We start from the raw sequence: 21,964 nt of genomic DNA, 5'->3' as shown, positions 1-21,964 counted from the left end.
ATGCTCTTTTCAATTAGATGCCTTGGAGTTTTATTTTTATTATTATTATTATTTTTTCCTTATAAATAAATTAATTAATGCCCTTGCTCTTTGGTGTTAAAAGCAAGCAAAAAAATCATCAATCCTTAAAAATACACGAACACTTTTCATTGTAATAAACATGCAGCGATTTACCCTCCCCCAGAAGATTAGAACGAACTCCTTTAAAAATTAAGCTACTTTGCATTATATATCATGAAATATTAGTCAATCAGAGATAGTCATTCATTTGTATGCAATTTTTCTTATCAAAACATGCATATAACTCACAGAAATTCCAGTAGTACAAATGCTTACTGAAACAAATCAAATCAAAACAAATACACACATACGTACACACACATACACGCATATTCTGAGCCAAAATGAAAAGCATGCATGGTCAGGGTTTAAGCATCATTTAAGCCAAAATAATTGCTAGATTATTAACAACAAAGCAGCCTGGCAACTATTTGAAGCAGTTTTTTATTCATGCTTTTATTTAATTCTTCTCAGTTTTCCTTTCCTTTATACTCGTTTGCAGCAAACATGCTAAAAAAGCATCCCTATTGTTTAAAAAAGCAGAAGAGAAAAACAGAAGCATCCATGCTCAGGGTACCAAAGCATTATTTTCTTGGAGCAGAAAAAAAAAAAAAAAAAAAAAGAAGCACAATTTAAAAGCTTTTCTATATTTAAAACAGATATCGTGCAGAAATTTGATCTTAATATTAATGACATGCAATCTCCAAGGAGACATAACATATTCTAATTAAAAAAAAAAAGTCATTTTCAGTAATCGGTGCAAAAGCCTTTTTTTTTTTTTTTCCTCGCTCTCAGACTAATGGTATCTTAAACCCTGCATGCTGCAGTGCTTCGCCTGTGCTCTGCATCGGCTGTGAGAGAAGAAGCTACCTGAGAGTTTTCACAGTGCCATCTCATATCCATGTCTGCCTGGCTACCCCTGCGTGCTTATAGCTTTTTTTTTTTTTCAGCTTTTTTTTTTTTTTTTTTTTTTTCTCTCTCTCTTAATTCTTAATGGAAAATCCTAGGAAATTTAGTCCATCCTCTGAAATCAATACTGGTGACAGGCGCGCTCCCTGCCTCCGCGGGAGCCGGGGATGATGGATCGCCTGCGCATCAGCCCGCCCTATCAGTGCCCCGCACTCGGGCGGCGCCAAGGCAGTGGCCGCGCCCGGCGGCGCGCAGCGGGGACCCGCCGCGATGCGGAGCCTCCGCGTAGCCCCGCGCTGGGACCGGGAGGGGATGGAGAGAGGGGGGAGAGGGAAGGGGAGCGCTGCCCGCCGCCCCCAGCCCCTCGTCTCCCGCGGTGTTGTTGGGTGGAACCGTTTCCGCGGCTTTTGATGGAGCTTTAGGTGTTGAAGGGTGTATAATGTATAATAAGGCTGAGCTCACAAAATAGCACCGCAAAATTACAACAGCGACAGCAATAATAATAATAATCCACCCAAACCCGCAAAATGGAAAAGCCTGCCTTCATTTTGAAATCTCTCCCCACCCTATTGAATCTCCGACCCGACACATAAACAAGCAGCTGGGCTGGCTATGGGAGCTACAGTAATTCTTCTGCAGATATGAGCATCTGGATCACCTTATGGAAACCTTTTCTGTAACGTATATCCATTATCACCGATCACAGTGGGAAACAGGATCGATTGCATAGCTCTGTGTGGGGAGAGAAATGCTGGTAGCAGCCTTGACAAAGAAAGCCATGTGTGAAAACACTTGGGTCAAGCCAGTCAACAAACCAAACCAAACCAAAAAACCTCAAACTACATTATCGATTCAACAGATACCTTGTAAAATAATACAACTTTCCTGTGATCTGCCCTAGTGAGGGCTTTCCCCTTCTCATTTCCTCCTTCTTAATAGTTAAGAGTGAATCCTGGCAGCTACAAGTTTAAAGTTAACACATGACTCTCCGGCAGGACTTTTCATACATCCCCTACAACAACACAGAGTAACAGATGTCTCCACTAAGGAAGATGACAAGCGATCTACAAAAAAGTTGGGTGACGTGAGCTTTGCAGTTCCCTTCACAGAAGCTCGGTGATGATAAGGCTGTCCTGACACACATCTGTTTGACAAGCATCATGTGTTGCACATTTCATTGCTTACTGAGTGTTCCCTTCCCTTTGATTCTGATGTTATCCAGCTCAGTGCTATCTTCTGTTTACAGTTGATTGTCCCTTTACTAGTAACGAGCCTTTGGCAGCAGCTGCATCAGCCTGAATCTCACAGGGTTGGGTCTATCTTCTTTAACTGTACGTTTAATCTAGTTTATCTTAAATTCTAAAGGCATTTTGAAATTGCAACAGCAGTTGATAAAATACACGTCCACATGCAAATTACTGCTAAAAGCCGAGTTGCATGGCAGTGAAACAAAACTAGTGCTATGTCTTTATAACCTCAATATACTTCTTCATGGAGGAAAAAAAAAAAAAAAAAAAAAGATGAAATGGATTAATAAGGTCTCTGTATAAGAACGTTCTTTCTCCTCAAAATACAGAGCCAGGCTTGACCCTCAGCCATTGGCAGTGGCTCACCTTATTTGGTAGGCTTACACAGCAGTGTGTAGATTTTTAATATTTGGTCATTAAATCACAAGAACATGCAATATGTGTCTGCAATTTTCCCTATCAAGTGATGAATAACCACAACAACCCAACTAGATAGCAGCAAGTCCACTTGCTGGACATGGCTGCTGTCTGCATACATTGGAAGGAAGGAAGAAAGGAAGGAAGAAAGGAGGGAGAGAGGGAGGAAAGGAAGAAGGGAAGGAAATCACACCTAAATGAGAATAATAAATGCCATTTTAAGTAGTCCAAATTATGGGATACTTTCAGATTTACTAAGTAAAACTTTCTTTAACCCTGACACATGCCTTCCTGAAAGACAAGACTAAATTATCCTTAATATTTTTCCTGAGGCAGTGTTTTTCGGTGGTATGATTCTACAATAACACTATTAACAGTCATTAACTACCGTATGTCCTATGTGATGTTATTTGAGGGGACAAACATAGCAATAGCTACAGTGGTCTGAAGGAGGGTTGGCAGATCCCGACTCCTCTCAAATGCTGAGCAGATGTTTGTAAGGATGGGATGCTGTCTGGGAGGCTTTGCTTTAAGTGCTAAGAAAAGTGGTGCACAAAGCAGCTTGCTGTGAGCCATATTTCATAAGAAAGGTACAACATACAGATGCTGGATGCCCAGTGTGAATTGGTTCTGGTCACCAGCAAAAAAACAAAGCAAAACAACAAACAAACAAACAAACAAAGAACATTGTGAAATTTATCCTGTTTCTCTTGCTTATGGGACCTGACCTTTACATTTTCAGTGATCCATGGAAATGAAGAACATCACTCCATCTAAACAGTCTTGGGGTTTTTCTTTTTATGAAAATGTAGCTGTACCTACATCAAGTGTGATACAATGTGGTGTGATATGGAGATACAATAGACAATATGGTTATGATAGACTTCTCCCAAAGAGTTCAAAGACATTGTAAGAATTATGGGCTCAGCAGAGCAAAGCAGTTGAAAATGTGCTTGCCTATACATGTAAGTATTTGTGAGTTTACATTGAAGCAAAGTCCTGAGTGCTTTGTTGAATCAAGGCCAAATATATACATATATATATATATATAAAATACTAAAACTAAATGCATGGATATAATGAACCTGAATTTGAGTATACACTCTCAAGTTGTACTTGAGAGTTTTGCTGAATGTACATATTTTGCCAAATACATACAAAATACCACTTGAAAACCTGCTTGATGATGCACTGAGGGATAGCAAATGAGTAGTATAGCACATATTTCATACCAAAGGAGATTGTTGTAAATATCACAAAGACAAACCTACATAGTTATTAAAGAGAAGTAACATCATTACGCTTGAAAAACCTACAAAAAAGACATAAAATCCAAACACATAGCCAAGAACAGAAGTCAAATTTGAGATTTGATTTCAATCCGATATATTAATTAGACAAGAACTGTACAGATGCATCATCATTAAAATCCTTGCTAGTATAAAGAACAAAGAGTTAAAACTTCTGTAATTTATCTAGGATAGAGATCTACCCAAGAGCAAAAAAGCTCCCTTTTTTCTGCAAGATTGTAAGATAAAATTTTATCAAAAAAAAAAAAAAAAGCAAACAAACAAAAAAAGTGGACTTCCAATTCAGCTAAAGGTAGAGGCCCTAAGTTTTTACACCTCAACCCCTCAACCTAAGGGTGGGCACAAATGAAGCAGCTACAGATGAGAGTGAGGCTTTTTAGATATAATTATTTTCTGTATCAACATATAACATACTTAAACCCCATGTGATGAAAAACAAAAAGCATGCGATAGTTTGCATGAGTTTATTAATAAGTCCATATATGTGCACACATTGGTACAATCCTAGATAGCCACTTCACAGGCTGAAATATATTACTCAACACTTCTAATGCTCTTAATGAATGTGAAAGTCAGGTGAGTTTTACGTATAAACTTCAGAGTGTCCTTAGGAATTACACTGGCGTTTCAGCTTGAGAGTTGTATCTCTCTCATGCTCAGGTGGGCCTCCACTACCCAGTTACCTATTAAGTCCCTAAATACTTGGTAGGAAACACATTTGACAACTTTGAGACATATGTGGATTTGCAGTCTACCAAGGGAGGAAGGGGGAATTTCACAATTACACACACACAAATTCATTCCTATCCAGAGAAAACAGGGATTAAGGAAGCAGTCTTAGTCACAGGAGAAATGGGACAGAATTTGGGATGTTGTCAATGTGACACCTTCTTTGCTTTCCCTCTGGAGACTTCTGCAAGACTCCACTCTGCTAAACTACCCAGCTCTGAGAAATAAATGTCAGTGTCAACACTTTCTGTCATCTATGTAACACTTAGTGTACTCTGCACCTGTGACAAAATTACCCCCTTCTGGCAGGAAGTCTGTAATCTTGTTCCCAGAGGTCTGAACTTCCCCATCATGCTGTCAGCCAAACTGCGCCTATCAGGCCAGCCTGGGGATACCTCTGTTCCCACAGATCTTGGGAAAACAAGCTTGACAGTGATGGAAATCTTTAAGAGAACTTCCTTCCCCCACTTGAAAGGTCAAGATCCTTCGTCTTTAAGCAAATTGAAGCAGGAAAAAAAAAAGTCTTTGGGGAAAAAAATTACCCACTCAAGAAACTATAATTTAGATCAAACCTACCTGTTTGGAACTAACAGCTGCCATCAAACTTGAGTCCCAAAGCCTATGCTGCCAAGAAGCAAATTAAATGTCTTTTGCTGGGCATACATATATTTTCGTTCTCTGCTTCCTATTACCTCCTACTTTTTATTTCTTACCTGTCTTTCTGCTCTTTCTAAATCCTCATACACCTGGTTAATCAACACAGCCATAATAATACACAGGGAAAACTTGATGATTTGCAGCTATTATACTAATTATACAGGGCATGTTGATTTTTTCTCAATTGTCTCCATAAATCACTATTCTTACCATTCCAAATATTAACATTACCTGATTGTTCACACCTATCTGGTTTAGTTGTTAAGTCCTCACTGCATTTTCTGGGATGGAGGGGACAAATGTTATGCAAAGATACAGAGTTAGAAAGGGGGAAGAAGTCAGCTATTTTTACTGAACCCTTCCCAAGGACGATTAAAAGCAAACAGTTGAGAACTAGCATTTTTGAAATGGCAAAATTAAACATCATTGGAAGCATGTTTACAGCTGAACAACTGTAGAAAAATGAAGAAGCAATTGTGCCCCTAGACAAATCCTGTCTACAAAAGCAGATACAAAGAAAGAGTGTAAGATATCCCCAACTGGAAAAAAATAAATAAAAAAATTAAAAGATCATTTGAGAAAACCTCAGAGCAGCATTCTGAAATTTTGGAGGTATCATGCCCACATATTGTTAATTAAAACTAATCAAAATGACAATGTGTAATTATTCACAAACGCCCATTTGATGCCTATATCTACACAAAGATACCAGGTGTGACACACAGACATCAAGGACAGGGCTGAGATCACCCCTTAAGCGATCTGGGAAGTATTAAGGCTGCCTTAACTAGCACCTGGCTGTCCATTGTCCAAAAGACTTGCAGAGACATCATCTGACTTGACTTCTACACCTCTGTACAGACAACGAAGTCTTCATTCTTCCCAAGGGGGGATTCTTGGGGGTCTATCTGCTCCTTTTTTATGGAGGCACCAGAAGCGCAGAACAGTGATGTACTCAATCTCTTCTGTGTGTCATTTTAAACCAACACCCAACAATTTTACAGGTGGTGTTCTCTGCCCAGCATCATTTTATCCATTTCCGTGGATGTAGTTCAGGCCCTGTGTTTGTTAGAGAACCTGAATTACCTCCAGAGGCTCAGAAGGGTGGATGAGTAGAAGCAAACCTCTAAATTACACACATATTCTCTCCTCCTGCAAACAGCAATGGGAGGGGAGGGGAGCAGGAACTATCCTCCAGCATCTGCGCGAACAATGTATGCTTCCCAGAAAATGGACAAGAAGTTGCAATGGGGTGAAAAACACAAGTCAAAGGGGGAAATAACGAGAGAGGCACACATCTGACTTTCCCTATGACTGTGTTCTGTATTTTTTTTCCCACCAAATGAGAAACAGAAAAATAAAGAAAAATAAGCCATTTTGCTCTTTCCTTCAGGGTATATAAGGCACACCTATGTGTGTACAAATAAATAAACTGGGTACAACTGAAATGAGGCTATCTTGTAAACAATGAAAATATTTATACTTGTTCATACCTTTTTCAACATTTGATTCGATACTTAAATGTTTTAATATGATAGTGCATTTCACAAACAAATTGGTTCAAAATGATTTCCTCCTTAGTTACACTCTGGGACTTCCATCAGCTTCAGCAGAGTACAAATCAGTAAAGATTTCACCTCCTTGTGTCAGCCTCCTGCACAAATAGCAGGGGCAAGTGAATACAACACAATGTATACGGGGTGATGAAATGAGTACCATATGACACCAGACAGCAACTTTTAGGAGGGCAGTAACGAAAACAAAGTCTCTTACTTCCAGTGTATTTGCGCTAAGTATGACATTGCCCTGTTCCATCAGAGCCACTTGTAGGAGCTGGGGAATTCTTGTTGCAATTCCACATTTATAAAACTGTTTAAATCTAAGACTAACAGAGCAGAGAATGCAATATACTTGGTTTGACTGATTCGGATCTTCAGTTTTCTAAAACCTTCCCGGCTGAAAGAAGATTGCTTTATTATTTGTTCTACTTTAAAATCATACCATTTCAGAGACGCCCACATAACTTAGAAATAGATGTACAAATACGTTAATTTTTGGCCTTGCTACATTTTACAGAGTGGGAGTATAAAGAAAAAAATAGAATGTGAAACTTTCCTCCTAAATTAAAGGTTTCATATCCTAATAAATAATTTCTTTGGCTGTTAGTAAACTCTTCCATTATCCTCTAATGTGGAGAAGCCCACAGAGACTGGGTGTCTGCTGCTGCCTCTTTAATAAGAAACCTGTTTTGACTGTTCTGTCAGGTAAACAGCAGAGCCGGGGCCCTATCTCTTTTCTATGCTCTGCAGAAAAATAAAGCAGCTGTTGAATAACTACTCAGATGCTCACAAAAGCTCACACAGTGTAACATTGGCTGTTCATCCATGCCAGAAGACAGAGTGGTTATCCCATGACCCTGGCAATGCTTCCCTGAGTTGGGCAGCTGGGTCTTTACAGAAAGGAGGATTGACATGGATAACAGATTCAAGCAGCAGCATCTGAAGGTAGCTGAGCCTCCCATAAGCTGACAGGGATGGGAACACTGAGAGAGAAATCTTCAGACGAAAAACTAATTAATGGGTGCAGTTGTGTGCTGGTTGGTTATCAGAAGGGCTCTTATTGCAGGCTTAGAGGAAGAGCAGAAAACTAATGAAGGAATTCACATTTAGCAGAAAGTATCTTGCTCTGACATCAATCTCTTGGTGAAAAGAGATGGAGGAGACTGATGGGCTGAGAAGACTGCCCATCTACAAAGCACCAAGCTGCTCATCAACCTCTCTGCCAGCAGCCAGGCTTACAAGTAAAAGATTTTATCATGGAAGAAAACAAGGTTAAAAAAAAGAAAGCCATGCAAACTATACCGTAGTCAAATCATAGTCAAATCAGCCTACAGGTAAAACCAAAATCAATGGGAAATGCTTCATTTCTGAATGAGAAACTCATATTCTCTAGAAACACAGAACAGGAAACTGAGCCCTTGGTACTCAGACAATAAAACAAGAGATGCAACAAAAAGAAATCCAAATACTTTGTGAGAATTAGAGGATTTTCATACGCTAATTAAATTACTGCTTCAGCTCAGCTGTTTTGCCATGGGCAAGAACTATACAGAAGGTTTTTTTGGAGAATAGTGGTTGGCTTTGCTTCAAGTTCATAGTATTTTAAAAATAAAGGCTAGAAGAAAAAAAAGAAAAAAAAGAGGTATACACAGCCCACAGAAATACACGGAAAATCTTCTTTGGACCATGGAAGAGGCATGAAAGGGCAAAGGAGAAACTCTGGTCTCACTGAAATCAATAGCAATTCTGCCAGGATTTAAATCCTTAGTTTTCAAAAAATCCTGAAGTCCAGCCTCCGTTTTCATACCTGTTTGGGAAGTACAGTCACCTGCAAACACAAATGGGAACACACTTTCCTCTAGCAAGCACTGCTGCCATCACCTTGGCATTCAGCAATAAGCAAGGAGAGGATACCAGCACCACTCTCCTCTCAGGCAAGACCCTTATGCTTGTAGGTCTGCTTCCTTAAAATTTTCACACACATCTTTTATTGTTAAAGAATCTAGTTTGAAGGGGGAGCACAAGCTATGCATTTTTCTTGGGGAAGACCAGGGGTAATTTGATACATCGAACCAGCACTGAGGAATGTGCTGCAAGTGCAAAGGCTCCATTACCTACTGATGTTCACCATTTTTCAAGCTAAAACTGTGACACACTATTTAGTTTGATTTCTGTTGGTACGTACCTAGTTAAAACAACAAATTAGCCTTTTTTTTTTTTATTTTTCTTTTTTTTTTTTACTACAAGACATGAAAAATCAAAAACATATTGCTCATCATGATATTATTCTTCCAGTCCATGTGCAGGATATTGCAGGAAAAAAAATGAGTTATATATTTTTGGCTGTTTATCTGTCAAACAGTCTGCTCGTGCAGGTCACGGTTCCATAAGCAGTCAAATAAGCTCAGGATGATAAATTCAATATTACAATACTCATGGTACAAGGCCACACTGGGGCATGTATACCCCTACATGTTGGAAACACCCTATTTGTTTTCTTCATTGTTTACTATCAAATCTTCTTATTTCTCTTTCATGCTAAGAGACAAGTAATTAGAACCCTACTAATCAATAGACCATTTTATTATCCAGTGCAGCTCTGAATAATCCCCATAATTTAACTAGCTTCTGAGAAGGCCAGCAGGGAATATGCCAAGAAAACAAAGAATTTGACAAATACCAAGGGCTAGTCAGTACAAAGCAGCTTTTAAGAAAATAAAAAAGCTACCCGAGATTATTTTTAAGTAGTGGAATCAAAACAAGTGAAATGTAAATCTGGCTTTTCTTCTTTTCATTTACAGTGAAATTGATGTCTGTGTAGCCCCAGCTAAGCGCCGGAGGTCACGCACACTGACACGCACGCCTCCTCCTGCACCAGTGAGGACTCCGTGGCCACAGGAGGATTTCTTTGCACAAAGTAAAGGAAAGGAGTATGTTTCCCCCCCTCCAGGCTGAGGTTTCTCTGCTGAAACCATATGAAGAGGAGCTGCAGCACAGATGTGCTGGACCAGCAGCATTCTCAGGCCCTCTCCAGGTTCCATTAGAGCACTCGTCTTTATGCTAACAAGGAAGTGGCTTTAACACCTACATTCTAACAATAAAGAAGCAGAAATATATTTCCTCCCATAATATTCATGTATTCACAGATTACAAAACCAGACAGTACCACCAGATTTTATTTTAAACGTAATTGGATTTTTTTTTGGCATTCTAGAAATGTATTTAATTGAAAGTGAAAAGGATAATTCTTTGTCTATCAAAAATGTTTTCTGTGTTTTAAATATGAGTACAGAATAAAAAGTAGGACATTGTGGAGTAGAAACATTAATTAAATAGTTTTGAATGTATTTTCTATGCTCTTTCATTTCCCTGACAGCATAGCTGCACTATTTCCTCATTTATTGCTAATGAACTAAGTATATTCTTGCTTGGTCTTGCAACAAAATTAAAACAATAAAAATATGTAAAACCAGTCTAATGTAAAATTTAAGCTGTTATGTCTATAAGAAATATTTACTACTCAAATCACAGTCAGGTTTAAATCAGAAACTTTTCAATATTTAACAGAATATTCCTGTAGCCAATGCATAAAAAAAAATCAAATGAATAAGACATGACAGGATGGAATCAGAGTACTTCTGGCAAAAATAAAAAAATAAAAAAAAGAGAAAGATTGAATACAGATGCAAGTGGTTGTGTATATATATATATATATATATAAAGTAAAATGTCAAAAGTCAGTACACTTATAATTGATACAACATTCACGTTCAACTTATTTTACCTTGGAGGCCTCAACTGATGTTTTAATTTATTTTATTTATGACATTATTTCTAAATGCTTACTTGCTGCAAAATATAAGCACCATATCAACTCTAAGGAGTTTGGGGTCTAACACACGACTGATAGATTTCTGGTGTCAAAAATCACAAGGAAAGTTTTAAACAGCCCTTCAAAGTCATGGAGTGCTGCTAGGAACCAGAATTTGGTTGGAAAATCTCTTGGTCCTGGCTACTGAACTAACATTTATTTCTTTCTAAAATCTTCTATAGCTATTTTTCACCAGATGCCATGTCAGGTCATTCTTGTTTGGATCCAGCTCTCAGTAAGACCATTCCCTCTGAGCAGGAGAGATTGGCCAAAGACCTCCTGAGACCAGTGGTGATCCTACAGGAAGGCAGAGCTGAAGCATATTGCTTGGTACAACAGGGCTGTTTACCACCACCAGCACAGGACCTTAAATCAACTGATCACACCAGTTTGTTTTTGACTCTTATTCCTATTGGAACATGACTTTCTTGCTATTCTCTTTTTATTTCCAATGCAAGTTTATCTGTGGCCAGTTTATCCCCGTTTTCTCTCATGTCTCTTCAATCCTTTGGCATAAACGGTCCTCTCTCCCTTCTCTGGTTCACTTAGTTTCATTGTTTTGCTGTGTGAAAACGTGAAAGCAAGATATGTTCTTTTAGAGGGCAGAAATGTGAAAAAGTTCACATCAGAGGAGTGAGGATGTGAACTCACAGCAGCTCTTAAGCTCTGTGGTGACTCCCTTAACATTGCATTTTTGTGAAGTACACCAGGATGAAGACATGCACACTTCCAGTGAATACAGAGTATGGGTGTACTTCCATTTCTACATAAAACCAGGATGGCTGGCTGATGTAGCAACACCATTCTTTTTCTCCTGTAGGGACAGGCTCTTTACCAGTCAACTCTCTCCTGATAAGGGCTAGAAGTACTTTTCAACAGCCACAACACTCTGGTTTACTCATCCTGTTGTCATTCATCATGTCGAATGCTTTTACTTTTCAACTATTTCTAACTGATGAGCAATTAACTTGCAGCTGAATATCTTGTTATTCTAAAGTATGTGATTTCGCACTTAATACTAATGAATTCATCTCTCTGCTAGTACCCCAGTCCACAGGGTCATTCAGCTTGATACCCTCATTTTCTCCATATTGATAACGCCTCCTTTCTTTGTCATGCCTAATCAGCGTACCTCCACTTTCTGAGCTGTTTCTGGGCAACATTTTACTGCTGTTCATTAAAGTTAGTGAGTCTCAAGGAAGAGGCGAGACTTGCAATCAACCAGCTCATCAGCTAGGAACAAAGCATTGGTTTTCTATTCCTCGTAGGTTGTTTCTGAAGTCTTTATCTTCTAGCTAGCTACAGCCTTTCACCTGAATCAGAATTTGGAATGTCATATCTACTGATTTATAAACACTACAAGAACTACAAGAACAGAGACAGGTGGAATGATAACAAAAAAACAGAAGGCCAAAATCATCTGCAGCAGGAGGAAGAAGGATAAATATCAAAGTCCCTAAAGAGAAAAGGAAATATTTGAGATATATCTTTATTCTGACCCACAGTGGAACATCATGTTGACGTATAAAATTCCTCCTGATAGAAAAATACACCCTCAGTTAAATGAGCAACTCTTTGATTTTTTCTTCAGCTATAATAGAATAATTGATAAATAATGCAAAAGAGAATAAGAAATAGCATGTATGTCATAGACATTGTACTTTATTGGACAGATTAAGAAAAGTTTTAAGCAGTGTGAAGGCCTCATGCTAGTTCTTTGCAGACTGGTGAATTCCATCTGTTATGAATAAATTTCCAGTTGGCACACAGAAAATTACTGCACTGTTGTATAAGCATCTTCACTACGCTTTTTCATTTATTTCTGTAATTAAAACCATTTTGAGAAAGATGTAGTCAGTTCAAGCAAATTACATGTTACAATAAAACAATTCTAGTAACAAACCGGCAGTTATTAATGAATACTCTGTTCTTTAAAGTATTAACTGAAGTAGATCCTGAACAGGATTATTACTACTCTTGGTCTTTTAAATGTGTTTTTTTCTGCACAGAATATGGAAACTACATTTGCATAATAATCATAAATTCAGTCCAGAATTGTAATTTTATTTTTCTGAATAACCACTCTGTTTATTCATCAAGAGCTCTGAACATCCAAAATGATGAAGCAGAGGATAAGATAATAATATGCCCTTTTCATGGGATTTAGTAACTAGAAACAAAGAGGGGACTGAAGGATGAAATGTTTAAAGTAACTTTCATTGACTGGAAAAACACTGTTTACAATTCCTTATATCTGCTTAGCGTTTACCAGCCTCTTCTCACCTCACCCATCCCCCAAGAAAAGAAACAAGGAAATAATAAAAACCTGTTCCCGTTCTAAGTAATTGTATAGAAAATACAAAAATTTCATAAAACCCAGAGCTTTTCCTAATAGAAGGGAGAATGGCTAAAAGCCTACTGGCATATTATTATAGATGGATGACTTAAACGTGTGCTCACACAAAAAGCTAGGAAAGGATCTTCTGCATAAGGGAGATGGACTTCTGTATGTGCATGTATTTGCAAATTCTTTTCCTTTCTGTTCTTGCCTTCAGGGGAACCGTTTCTGCTTATTAAAGACCTTTGTTGTCTAGGTACCTTTAGAGGAGGTACCAACCCATGTCATGGCCATAGGAGCATTGCACTCCAAGAGCGCACAGCTTGGTCAAGAAGCTCTGCAGATGTTCAGCAGTTTGTCTCTCCTCACCTAACTGCATAGGCAGCAGTAGAATCAGGACAAGTCCTGCAGTAAGACAAGGCAATGGTGAAGCCTGCTTCATTCCAAAATCTTATAATTTCACTGGGCTCAATGAATGAGACAGCACTAAGGATCATGGCCTCATACATTTGTGGGAGTTTTCACCTTTCAAGCACAGAACAATCATTCCTAGGTCATTTATACTCTGACAAGGACATGATATAAAGTCGATCATATGAAAAAATGAGCACACCTTTCTTAACATTCAGAAATCTTCTGTTAGGAAAGGACTATATAAATATACAGTACTGTCATTGCTGTTTTATTACATCAATATTTTGTAACTGGTTACAAAATAATGTTTTTTTAAATGCACTGTACACAGCATTCACAAATGAAATAGTAAAGCTCCCTGATAGCTGAGCCATGGGAAAAGTGTGGTACAAGAACCACTCTTAACAATAAGCTGTAAGATGAGCTGTTTGAGAAGGTATGTAACTTGTAAATATATGTATGATTAAACATCTTGAAGCTAACATCTCCTTACATTTCCACTTTTTGCTTTGGTATCCAAAGAAATTTTTATCACGAGAGCCTTCAAAATAGGTTTTTCTCAGACTAAGAAGCAAAAGAAAGGTAGCTTTATAGTGACAAAGATTCTTATGTATGTACATGCAGTTTTTTCTCATACAAGTGATGACTTCTCCTGGATACTTCTATAGTTGAAACCCAAGAAATACACACCTCAACCAATTATATTCCCAATGTTGAAATTTCACAGTTGAAACTTTTTTTTTTGCTCCAGAGAAAGAAACACCTTCAAAAATTGAAACACCATACAAAAATTGATTCAAAAAGACATCTACTTATGGCATTCAGAGGAATACCTAATTTCTATGTATAATGGATTAGAAGATTCTTCCTGAAAGTTTCACCACAAGCATCATCTGTCTCAGTGTTCCCAAGAAAGAAAATACATGACTGTTTTTTTACTACAAGGGGATAACAGAATTATGGAGAATTAGGAGATGCAAGGATGCTGCTAAAGTTCACTGAGAAACGGCAACTTGAGATATGCTGTTGCGCTGTTGCTTCAGAAAAAATATGGGAAATCACTTTTAAGTGGAAAGATGGTATTCATTAAGTAAGTTAAGTAAAAGGGAAGAAGGATGCAGAGACTAGTCAATCAGAAATTTTCAGTAGGGGAGTGTGGTGTAAATGCCTGAAGTAACTAGGAAAATAAAACTAACATTCACACTTTTAAGGAAAAGGTACAGCATTGAAGAGGCTTTCAGGGTAGGGCATAACTGCATTATCTGAGCATTCCCTAGGCTCCCAACCTTAGATGCTATCGCGCTGGGGAAACTTGGTGTGCTAGCTCTAAGGAACACCACGGAGCGTAGAGTGGAGTGGAGACACCACGGCTAGGCTCTGTAATCAGGTGGGGCCTCGATTGTTCTTGTGCACAAAGCTGCACTTTTTGCCACCCTAAGCCAAAGACCTGTCATGTTTTGACAAATGCTGTACCCTAGTGTACTTTTTGCTCATTATAATATCATTATAATACCAAAACACACCTCCATCCCAAAAGCTACCCGCCTCCAAGGTGCGACCACCCCTCACTGAGCCTGCGCTCTGAATTTCTCGGAGCCTATTACTTTAAACGGAAACGGGAAAACTTTACACCAATCATAACTAAGATATGCTTGACTAGAGCCACTCAAGCTCCACCTAAAAGATAGAAAATAATATAAATTGGCCCAAGAGAGAGGGGATGTTAGGGAAGATACCATCGTCAGGGGAGATACCATCCCAAGGACATACAACATCCTTAGGACCTCCTGACTCCTGGGATCAGTCGACGGGCTGAGCCTCTCTTCCCCCCCCATTGGGACGCCTTTGGGTGAGATCTGAATATTTGCTTATAAATCTCTATAGAGTCTTTGATCCTTTTAACGCGTTTATTTCTAGGCTGCGCACCTATAACACCTGTAACACCTGTAACACCTATAACACCTGTAACACCTAGAACCCACACCTAGAACCCGCACCTAGAACCCGCAGCTAGAACCCGCAGCTAGAACCCGCAGCTAGAACCCGCAGCTAGAACCCGCAGCTAGAACCCGCAGCTAGAACCCGCAGCTAGAACCCGCAGCTAGAACCCGCAGCTAGAACCCGCAGCTAGAACCCGCAGCTAGAACCCGCAGCTAGAACCCGCAGCTAGAACCCGCAGCTAGAACCCGCAGCTAGAACCCGCACCTAGAACCCGCACCTAGAACCCGCACCTAGAACCCGCACCTAGAACCCGCACCTAGAACCCGCACCTAGAACCCGCACCTAGAACCCGCACCTAGAACCCGCACCTAGAACCCGCACCTAGAACCCGCACCTAGAACCCGCACCTAGAACCCGCACCTAGAACCCGCACCTAGAACCCGCACCTAGAACCCGCACCTAGAACCCGCACCTAGAACCCACACCTAGAACCCGCACCTAGAACCCGCACCTAGAACCCACACCTAGAACCCGCACCTAGAACCCACACCTAGAACCCACACCTAGAACACCTGTAACACCTGTGTATTTCATGCATACTAGCTTGCTTTTGCAGATAGTCACTATCACCGGCAATCCAAAAGAACCTGATTATCTGTTGCTGTAATAAACCATACTTGATTGCATTGTGATAGCTCTCATTAATGCAACTAGGGTGAGGGTGGTTATCCGTGATAGTTCAGTGTTCTGAATCTAACCAGACCCCCAGACGGTTAATGCATTGTTGGTGAATGTCTGAGCGGACCCCCAGGTGGTTATTACGTTTTTGGTGAATGTCCGAACGGACCCCCAGTTTTGGTGAATGTCCGACTGGTTCAGTACTCTGAATCCAACCGGGCCCGTGACGGTTAATCAGCTACACCCCTTTAACGCGACAGGGAGCAAATCTAGAAGAATGCAATTAATTATGGAAAATATGTCAAGTAATGAAAAAAAACAAAAGAAATTCATATGGAAAAATTAAGAAATGATCTGTTGCGTGGGTGAGAGTGAATACAGAGAAAGATAACAATGTCAAATATAACATGCTGCTAAAGCTTTCTATTTCCCTATGTCCCTTTGCTATTCAAACTCTTGCAAAACATTACCTCATCTGTTGTTTTTTTTAATCCCTAGTGTGCAAACTCACATTTCTCATCTTTGCCTTTTCCACTGCAGTCAACAGAACTCTTATCTAGCCAAATCACTATCACAGCAAGACAATGTCATGTACAGCTGACCGGGTCTTCAAGTACATTTGTTTTGTATCTACTAAAAATATATTCTGAATGTGTTCACCCACCTCTCTTCATAGCATAAGCTCAGGGAGGTAAAACATCAAGGAATGTCTATTTTGAAATCAGTCACAGATGTATATATATATATATATATATATATATATACACATACACACACACCAGGTTTGTACAGTAAGTTATAAGTAACTGGAGGAAAATGGACATGTATTGCTTAATCAGTGGATAATGCTAGAGTATCAAATACCTTCTTTAAAAGTATCATCTTTCTAGCTTCTAACCTGCAATTCTATGTAGGAAGAAAAACTTCAGCCAATAGGTTGTTTTGGCATAAAGCATTTCATTAAAATCCCTGAAATATTGGATTACTTACTTACATATATTCTTTGTAACATATTTTCCTCCAAACAATACATGTATATCAATAAAAATGCTTTGGTTTTACTCTGTTGCAGATTACTTTTGTTTCTGAAATTTCAAGAATGTTCTAATGGAGTCAGTCTTCACTTTTAAAACAATCTGCATCTTCAACACTTTAAGCACAGATGCATATACATGTACAGCCCTTCTTCTCAGAAAGCTGTTTTGGAGCAAGGGAGATAGGATGAGGTTTTTTGTTTTGTCTTTATTTGGAAACCAGTGCAGAAAGGTTATATATTTGGGTTCCCTACAGCATCTGAGGATTGAAGGAGTGTCACCAGCCTTCTCCCAATAGAGCTCTTACAGGTATCCTGAGATTCTAGAAGAGTCAGACAACCTGAATACTTTATCTGTCCAGCAGATGGAAACCCATAAATGGCCTTCTTTCTTTCTTTCTTTCTTTCTTTCTTTCTTTCTTTCTTTCTTTCTTTCTTTCTTTCTTTCTTTCTTTCTTTCTTTCTTTCTTTCTTTCTTTCTTTCTTTCTTTCTTTCTTTCTCTCTATTCTTTCTCTTTCTTCCCTTCCTTCTCTTTTCTTTTTTTGTTTCCATTTTTTCCCTCCTTCCCCCCCCCCCCCCAACCTTTTTTTCCCCTACTCTGCATCTGTAAACCCCTGGAAGTCCTGCTGGGGACTAGCGACTGATAGACCTGAGCAAGCCAAGTCTTTTTCCTGTTCCAGTCTGTATGTGAATGCCTAACAGCAGTAGCTGTCTCCCATCCCCACACCCCTTTCATCTTGTTAAGCACACTCATGTCAGAGAAGGAGGCAGGGTGTGGGGTAAAAGGTCCCCAGAACTATGTCGGTGATCCAGGAAATGCTGTCTGTTTAAACCAGAATCAGTTGCAAATTTCATAGCTTTCCCACTAATATACATTTTCACAAAGAACAGCCAATCTGTGATTTATGCCACTGCTTATTTCAGTGCTGAACCTCTCCCAGATGTCCTCATCACTTTAGCATACTGCCCTTCAAATTTGCTGTATAATGTGCCTTGTGCATTTCATAAATCAAGACCGAACTCCTCACTTCTGTGCATTACTCCTGAAAATAACCTCACACATCTTCTGAAGTATGATCCATTCACTTGATGAAATGCTAAGATTTTTCCTTAATATGTCCTGGTCAAATTCATAATTATAACACACATCACATTAAATGTTCTGTGTAATAATTAGATGATAACAACTTGATACCACTGGAAAAAAAAAAAAAAAAAAAGTGAGAACAAGATCAATGTGAATTCTCCACTTTCTGGTGTGCAGAGTTGCAGGGCTGAAATCTTCCTATTCACACACCAGTTCAGGAAATCCCATGAAGCTATAAAGCTGCATTATACCATCCGGAGAAAAATTAGAGTAAAAGTTCAGTGACAGGACATTCAGACACAACCAAGAAAAAAAAAAGCCTCTGCTGCTGAGAATTGTTGAAACTACTCAGACGTGCCTTCACTCCATATCTGGTTCATTGGGGGAATTCCTAAACTATAGTACCTGGAGAACTCTGCAGCCCACGTTTCTGAGCAACATTAATTTGAGTGTCCAGAAGCTTTTTGCAAGTGGAGCAATCTGGACACAACTGTCCAAATTCAGTCTAAGACGCATTTTTAAATGTCTGAGGCATCTATGACTCTTGCTCTGCATTCCTTTATCACAGCATGCTTTAGCATGTGATCTTGCATGGGTTTTTAGCAAGTTTTAAGAGGGTCTGCAGTGGCATGTCATATTTTTACTTAGGAGTTTAAACTTCAGGTTTTTTGAATGCAGATAATTTAAAAAGAGACAAAAACGCTCCATGTACAAAAATACTGCATGCATTGGAGGTAGATGGCAAGAAAGAGATTAAGATAAGACAAACCAGTGCACAAATAACTTACATGAATAAAATCTATATAATATAGTAGTAGTGATACCCAAAAGTTTATATAGACACTTTTCTACCAAATTTAATTTGTAAATATTTTTGTTTGGCTTCAACGGTTCCACAGAAATTTCCAAGCTAGAGTGCTATACTTGGATTCATTTTTACAGGATGGTTAAAAACCTGTTGGAACACTATCATTTTCTGGTAAATTATATAGTGACACTTTTGTAATGCCTAAAGCTTTTTTTAAAACTCAGAGCAGGAATTTTTAAAGTAGTGCAGCATGTTTTTAATTTAGTAAAATGTATGCATAGAATTTGCAGAACAATCTAAATTATTCTGCACTTAAGATTTCAGGAGTCACAGCTATTATTGTCATGCAATAGAAATTATACATTGACACAGAATTCTTACTTCATGTCTACTCATAAATAGCCCCTGAATGTCGAAGAATAAGGAAGTTAGGTGGCTGCTTGTTGACCTGTAAGATTAGTAGTTGCCAGATTCTCATGGCAAGAACAACTGCAAGGCCAGATGACAATCAAATTCTTCTCTTAATTATGTCTGCTGCAGTCTAAACATATACCCAGTTTGTGCCAAAGTCATGTCATGCTACATCTAGCTGATATGTGTCAAGGAAATGTGTCCTTCACTCTCTACCAATATTTAGAGACATCAACAAGGATAAATTCAGAATGAGGATCGTAGCAGGTGCAGAGAACTCACTTGATATATGTACATATACACGTCAACCTAGATAATATACTTGGGCATGGTAAGCAAAAAAGAACATAAATCACTGTCAAGACAGGCTGCTGTACTCCCTGAAAGAGAGTCATGGTACTTCACTGCTTTGCTGGATCCAGGTGCCATTTTTTCTAAATTAGATTTTGATTAAGAATCATTATGTCTGAAATGCTTTTAACCAAGCCCTCATCCTTTTGACTGCCACTTCAAAACATGTGTTCTATGTAACCAAGTAACTTCACAGAGATTACAAGCACAAAGACATTAGGTAAATTCAACTAAATTCAAGCTAAACACAGGAAGCCTGTGGTATTTGTCAATCTGACATTCTTATGAAGTCAGGCTACATTTTCTCTATAAATGTAATTTTTCACCTGTTGACCACTTACATATTTGCTGTAAAGAAATGAGCATACTTTTTCTTTCATTAGGCTAAAGGTTGAATATCATCTTGAAATATAAACAGCACCACAGAGTAAAAATTCCAAAGGATATTAGAGGACCAGAAGTTGTAACTTAGGCTGATACTATTTTTTACAGATAGAAGAATTATTTTTTCCTGAGTGCTTGGTACTGGAAGCTTGGCATTTATAAATAGACCACTGGAGACAAAAATAAAATGACAACTATTTCTGTGAGCTGTGGTCTCCCTCAGGATCAGCCTTCTGCTTGGTTTTGCCACCCTTACACATGAATATCTAATTTGAGAGCAAATCATAATTTGATGACAAAATGAGCTATAAATTTCTGGTATTCAAAATCCTACAGAATTAGTACCTTAACATGTTTCTGAAAATTGAAAAATACTCTGCACAATATACACATATCATTGAGTCACTCCAAAAAGTAAGTAGGGAAGCTTTATATAGTAGCAATCCTATACAACCATTCAAGAAAGGCAATCATATCTGTACTGTGCCTTATTTTCTCAGACCAAATGAAGCATAGCTTCTTTTTGTATCACTCAAATTGGCCATTTTCTTTCACACCTTCATGTTCTATTATTTGTGTCACTGCAGCTAGAACTGCAAGATTTATTTAGGAACAATACTTAATCAATTGTGAAACACAACACATAGTCCAATCTCACAGCAGATACACTTTAAATAATGTTTGACACCTCATCTTACTTACAGAAGCATAAGAATTCGTAGCTTAAATTAGGGACTTCAGCAGTAGCTATTAAATGGTAAGAGCCCTTTTCCCTACACATTCTCATCTTTTTCATTTTCTGTTTCATTTTCAGTGTCATTTTATTGCATTATTTTATAATGGGAAGACAATCTCAAGAAATCTGTCTATAATGTAGTGCTCCTTCTCATATAAATAGGGAACAGGACTGAAGTATTTCAGGCCTGTTACAATTTCCCCAAACTTCCACTGCCCTTTCATCACAGTTAAAATAAAAATAAAAAATAAAAAAAAAAAAAAGAAAAAAAAAAAAGGGAAATAAAGGAAAAAAAAAAAAAAGAAAAAAAAGGAAGTACCATTTTCTTCAAGTTTGAATTTACCAGAAAAAAAATTCTACTCAATCTGACTTCTACACCTTTTGCCCCACGTAGGGGCTAAAACTGAACCCACATGGATAAATTTTAAGGAATTTCAGAGAATACTACCCCCAAGCTACTTGAAGAGAGAAGGAAAATGGACAAATTTCAAAATCCCAGATGGATTCTATTTTATGTGTTCCCAAGGCCTTTTAAGCATCTCTAATGCAGAGACATAAAAATGATATGTCAGTCCCAGCTGACGGACAAGGAAGTCTAAAATTACGTCTTTCCTTTGTCAATGATTAACAATGGAGAACATCTGCACTCCTCCACTACTGGCAAAACTACACACCTTGGTCCACATGCTTGGTCTCACCTGCTGAACCAGCCAGTACATTAAAGGATTTTCTCCCAAGAGCCATCTCATTGGTATCTCTAGAACTCAAAATCTCATTCATTTTTGTGAACATGGAGGCTTTTCTTTAAGGGGGACTTTTATTACATATTACTAAGAAAAAATACTCTTAAGTCCTGTGTGAAGGCAACTCTTCCCATTGATGTGGGATAAAAATAAATTGTTTGAGATGCAGACCACATGACAGAGACAAGATTGTTCATCAGTTGAGTTTATGCATCAGGTCACAAACTAGCACTGGAGAGGAGTATTGTGCACTGCTATGGATCCACTGGGAAGCAGCTGT

General features: G+C 38.5%; 1 protein-coding gene across 42 annotated transcripts in view; it reads right to left on the bottom strand.

Moving 5' to 3' along the window:
• Positions 1-21,964, bottom strand: part of NRXN1 (neurexin 1) — a 703,785-nt gene that overhangs the window by 45,458 nt on the left and 636,363 nt on the right. The window contains exon 1 of one of the 42 annotated variants that reach the window (XM_068675826.1): positions 931-1,101. The exons of 40 other annotated variants lie outside the window; for them this stretch is intronic. In XM_068675826.1, coding sequence (XP_068531927.1) covers positions 931-963 — 33 coding nt within the window. In that variant the 5' untranslated portion in view covers positions 964-1,101. Of the gene's footprint in view, positions 1-930; positions 1,102-21,964 lie in introns of those variants that run through there. One more of the 42 variants, XM_068675825.1, reaches the window with a different exon arrangement.

The sequence above is a fragment of the Anas acuta genome, chromosome 3, assembly GCF_963932015.1.
Source record: "Anas acuta chromosome 3, bAnaAcu1.1, whole genome shotgun sequence".
In the NCBI taxonomy this organism is placed as follows: Eukaryota; Metazoa; Chordata; class Aves; order Anseriformes; family Anatidae; genus Anas; species Anas acuta.
This window is presented reverse-complemented; position numbering and strand designations above follow the sequence as displayed.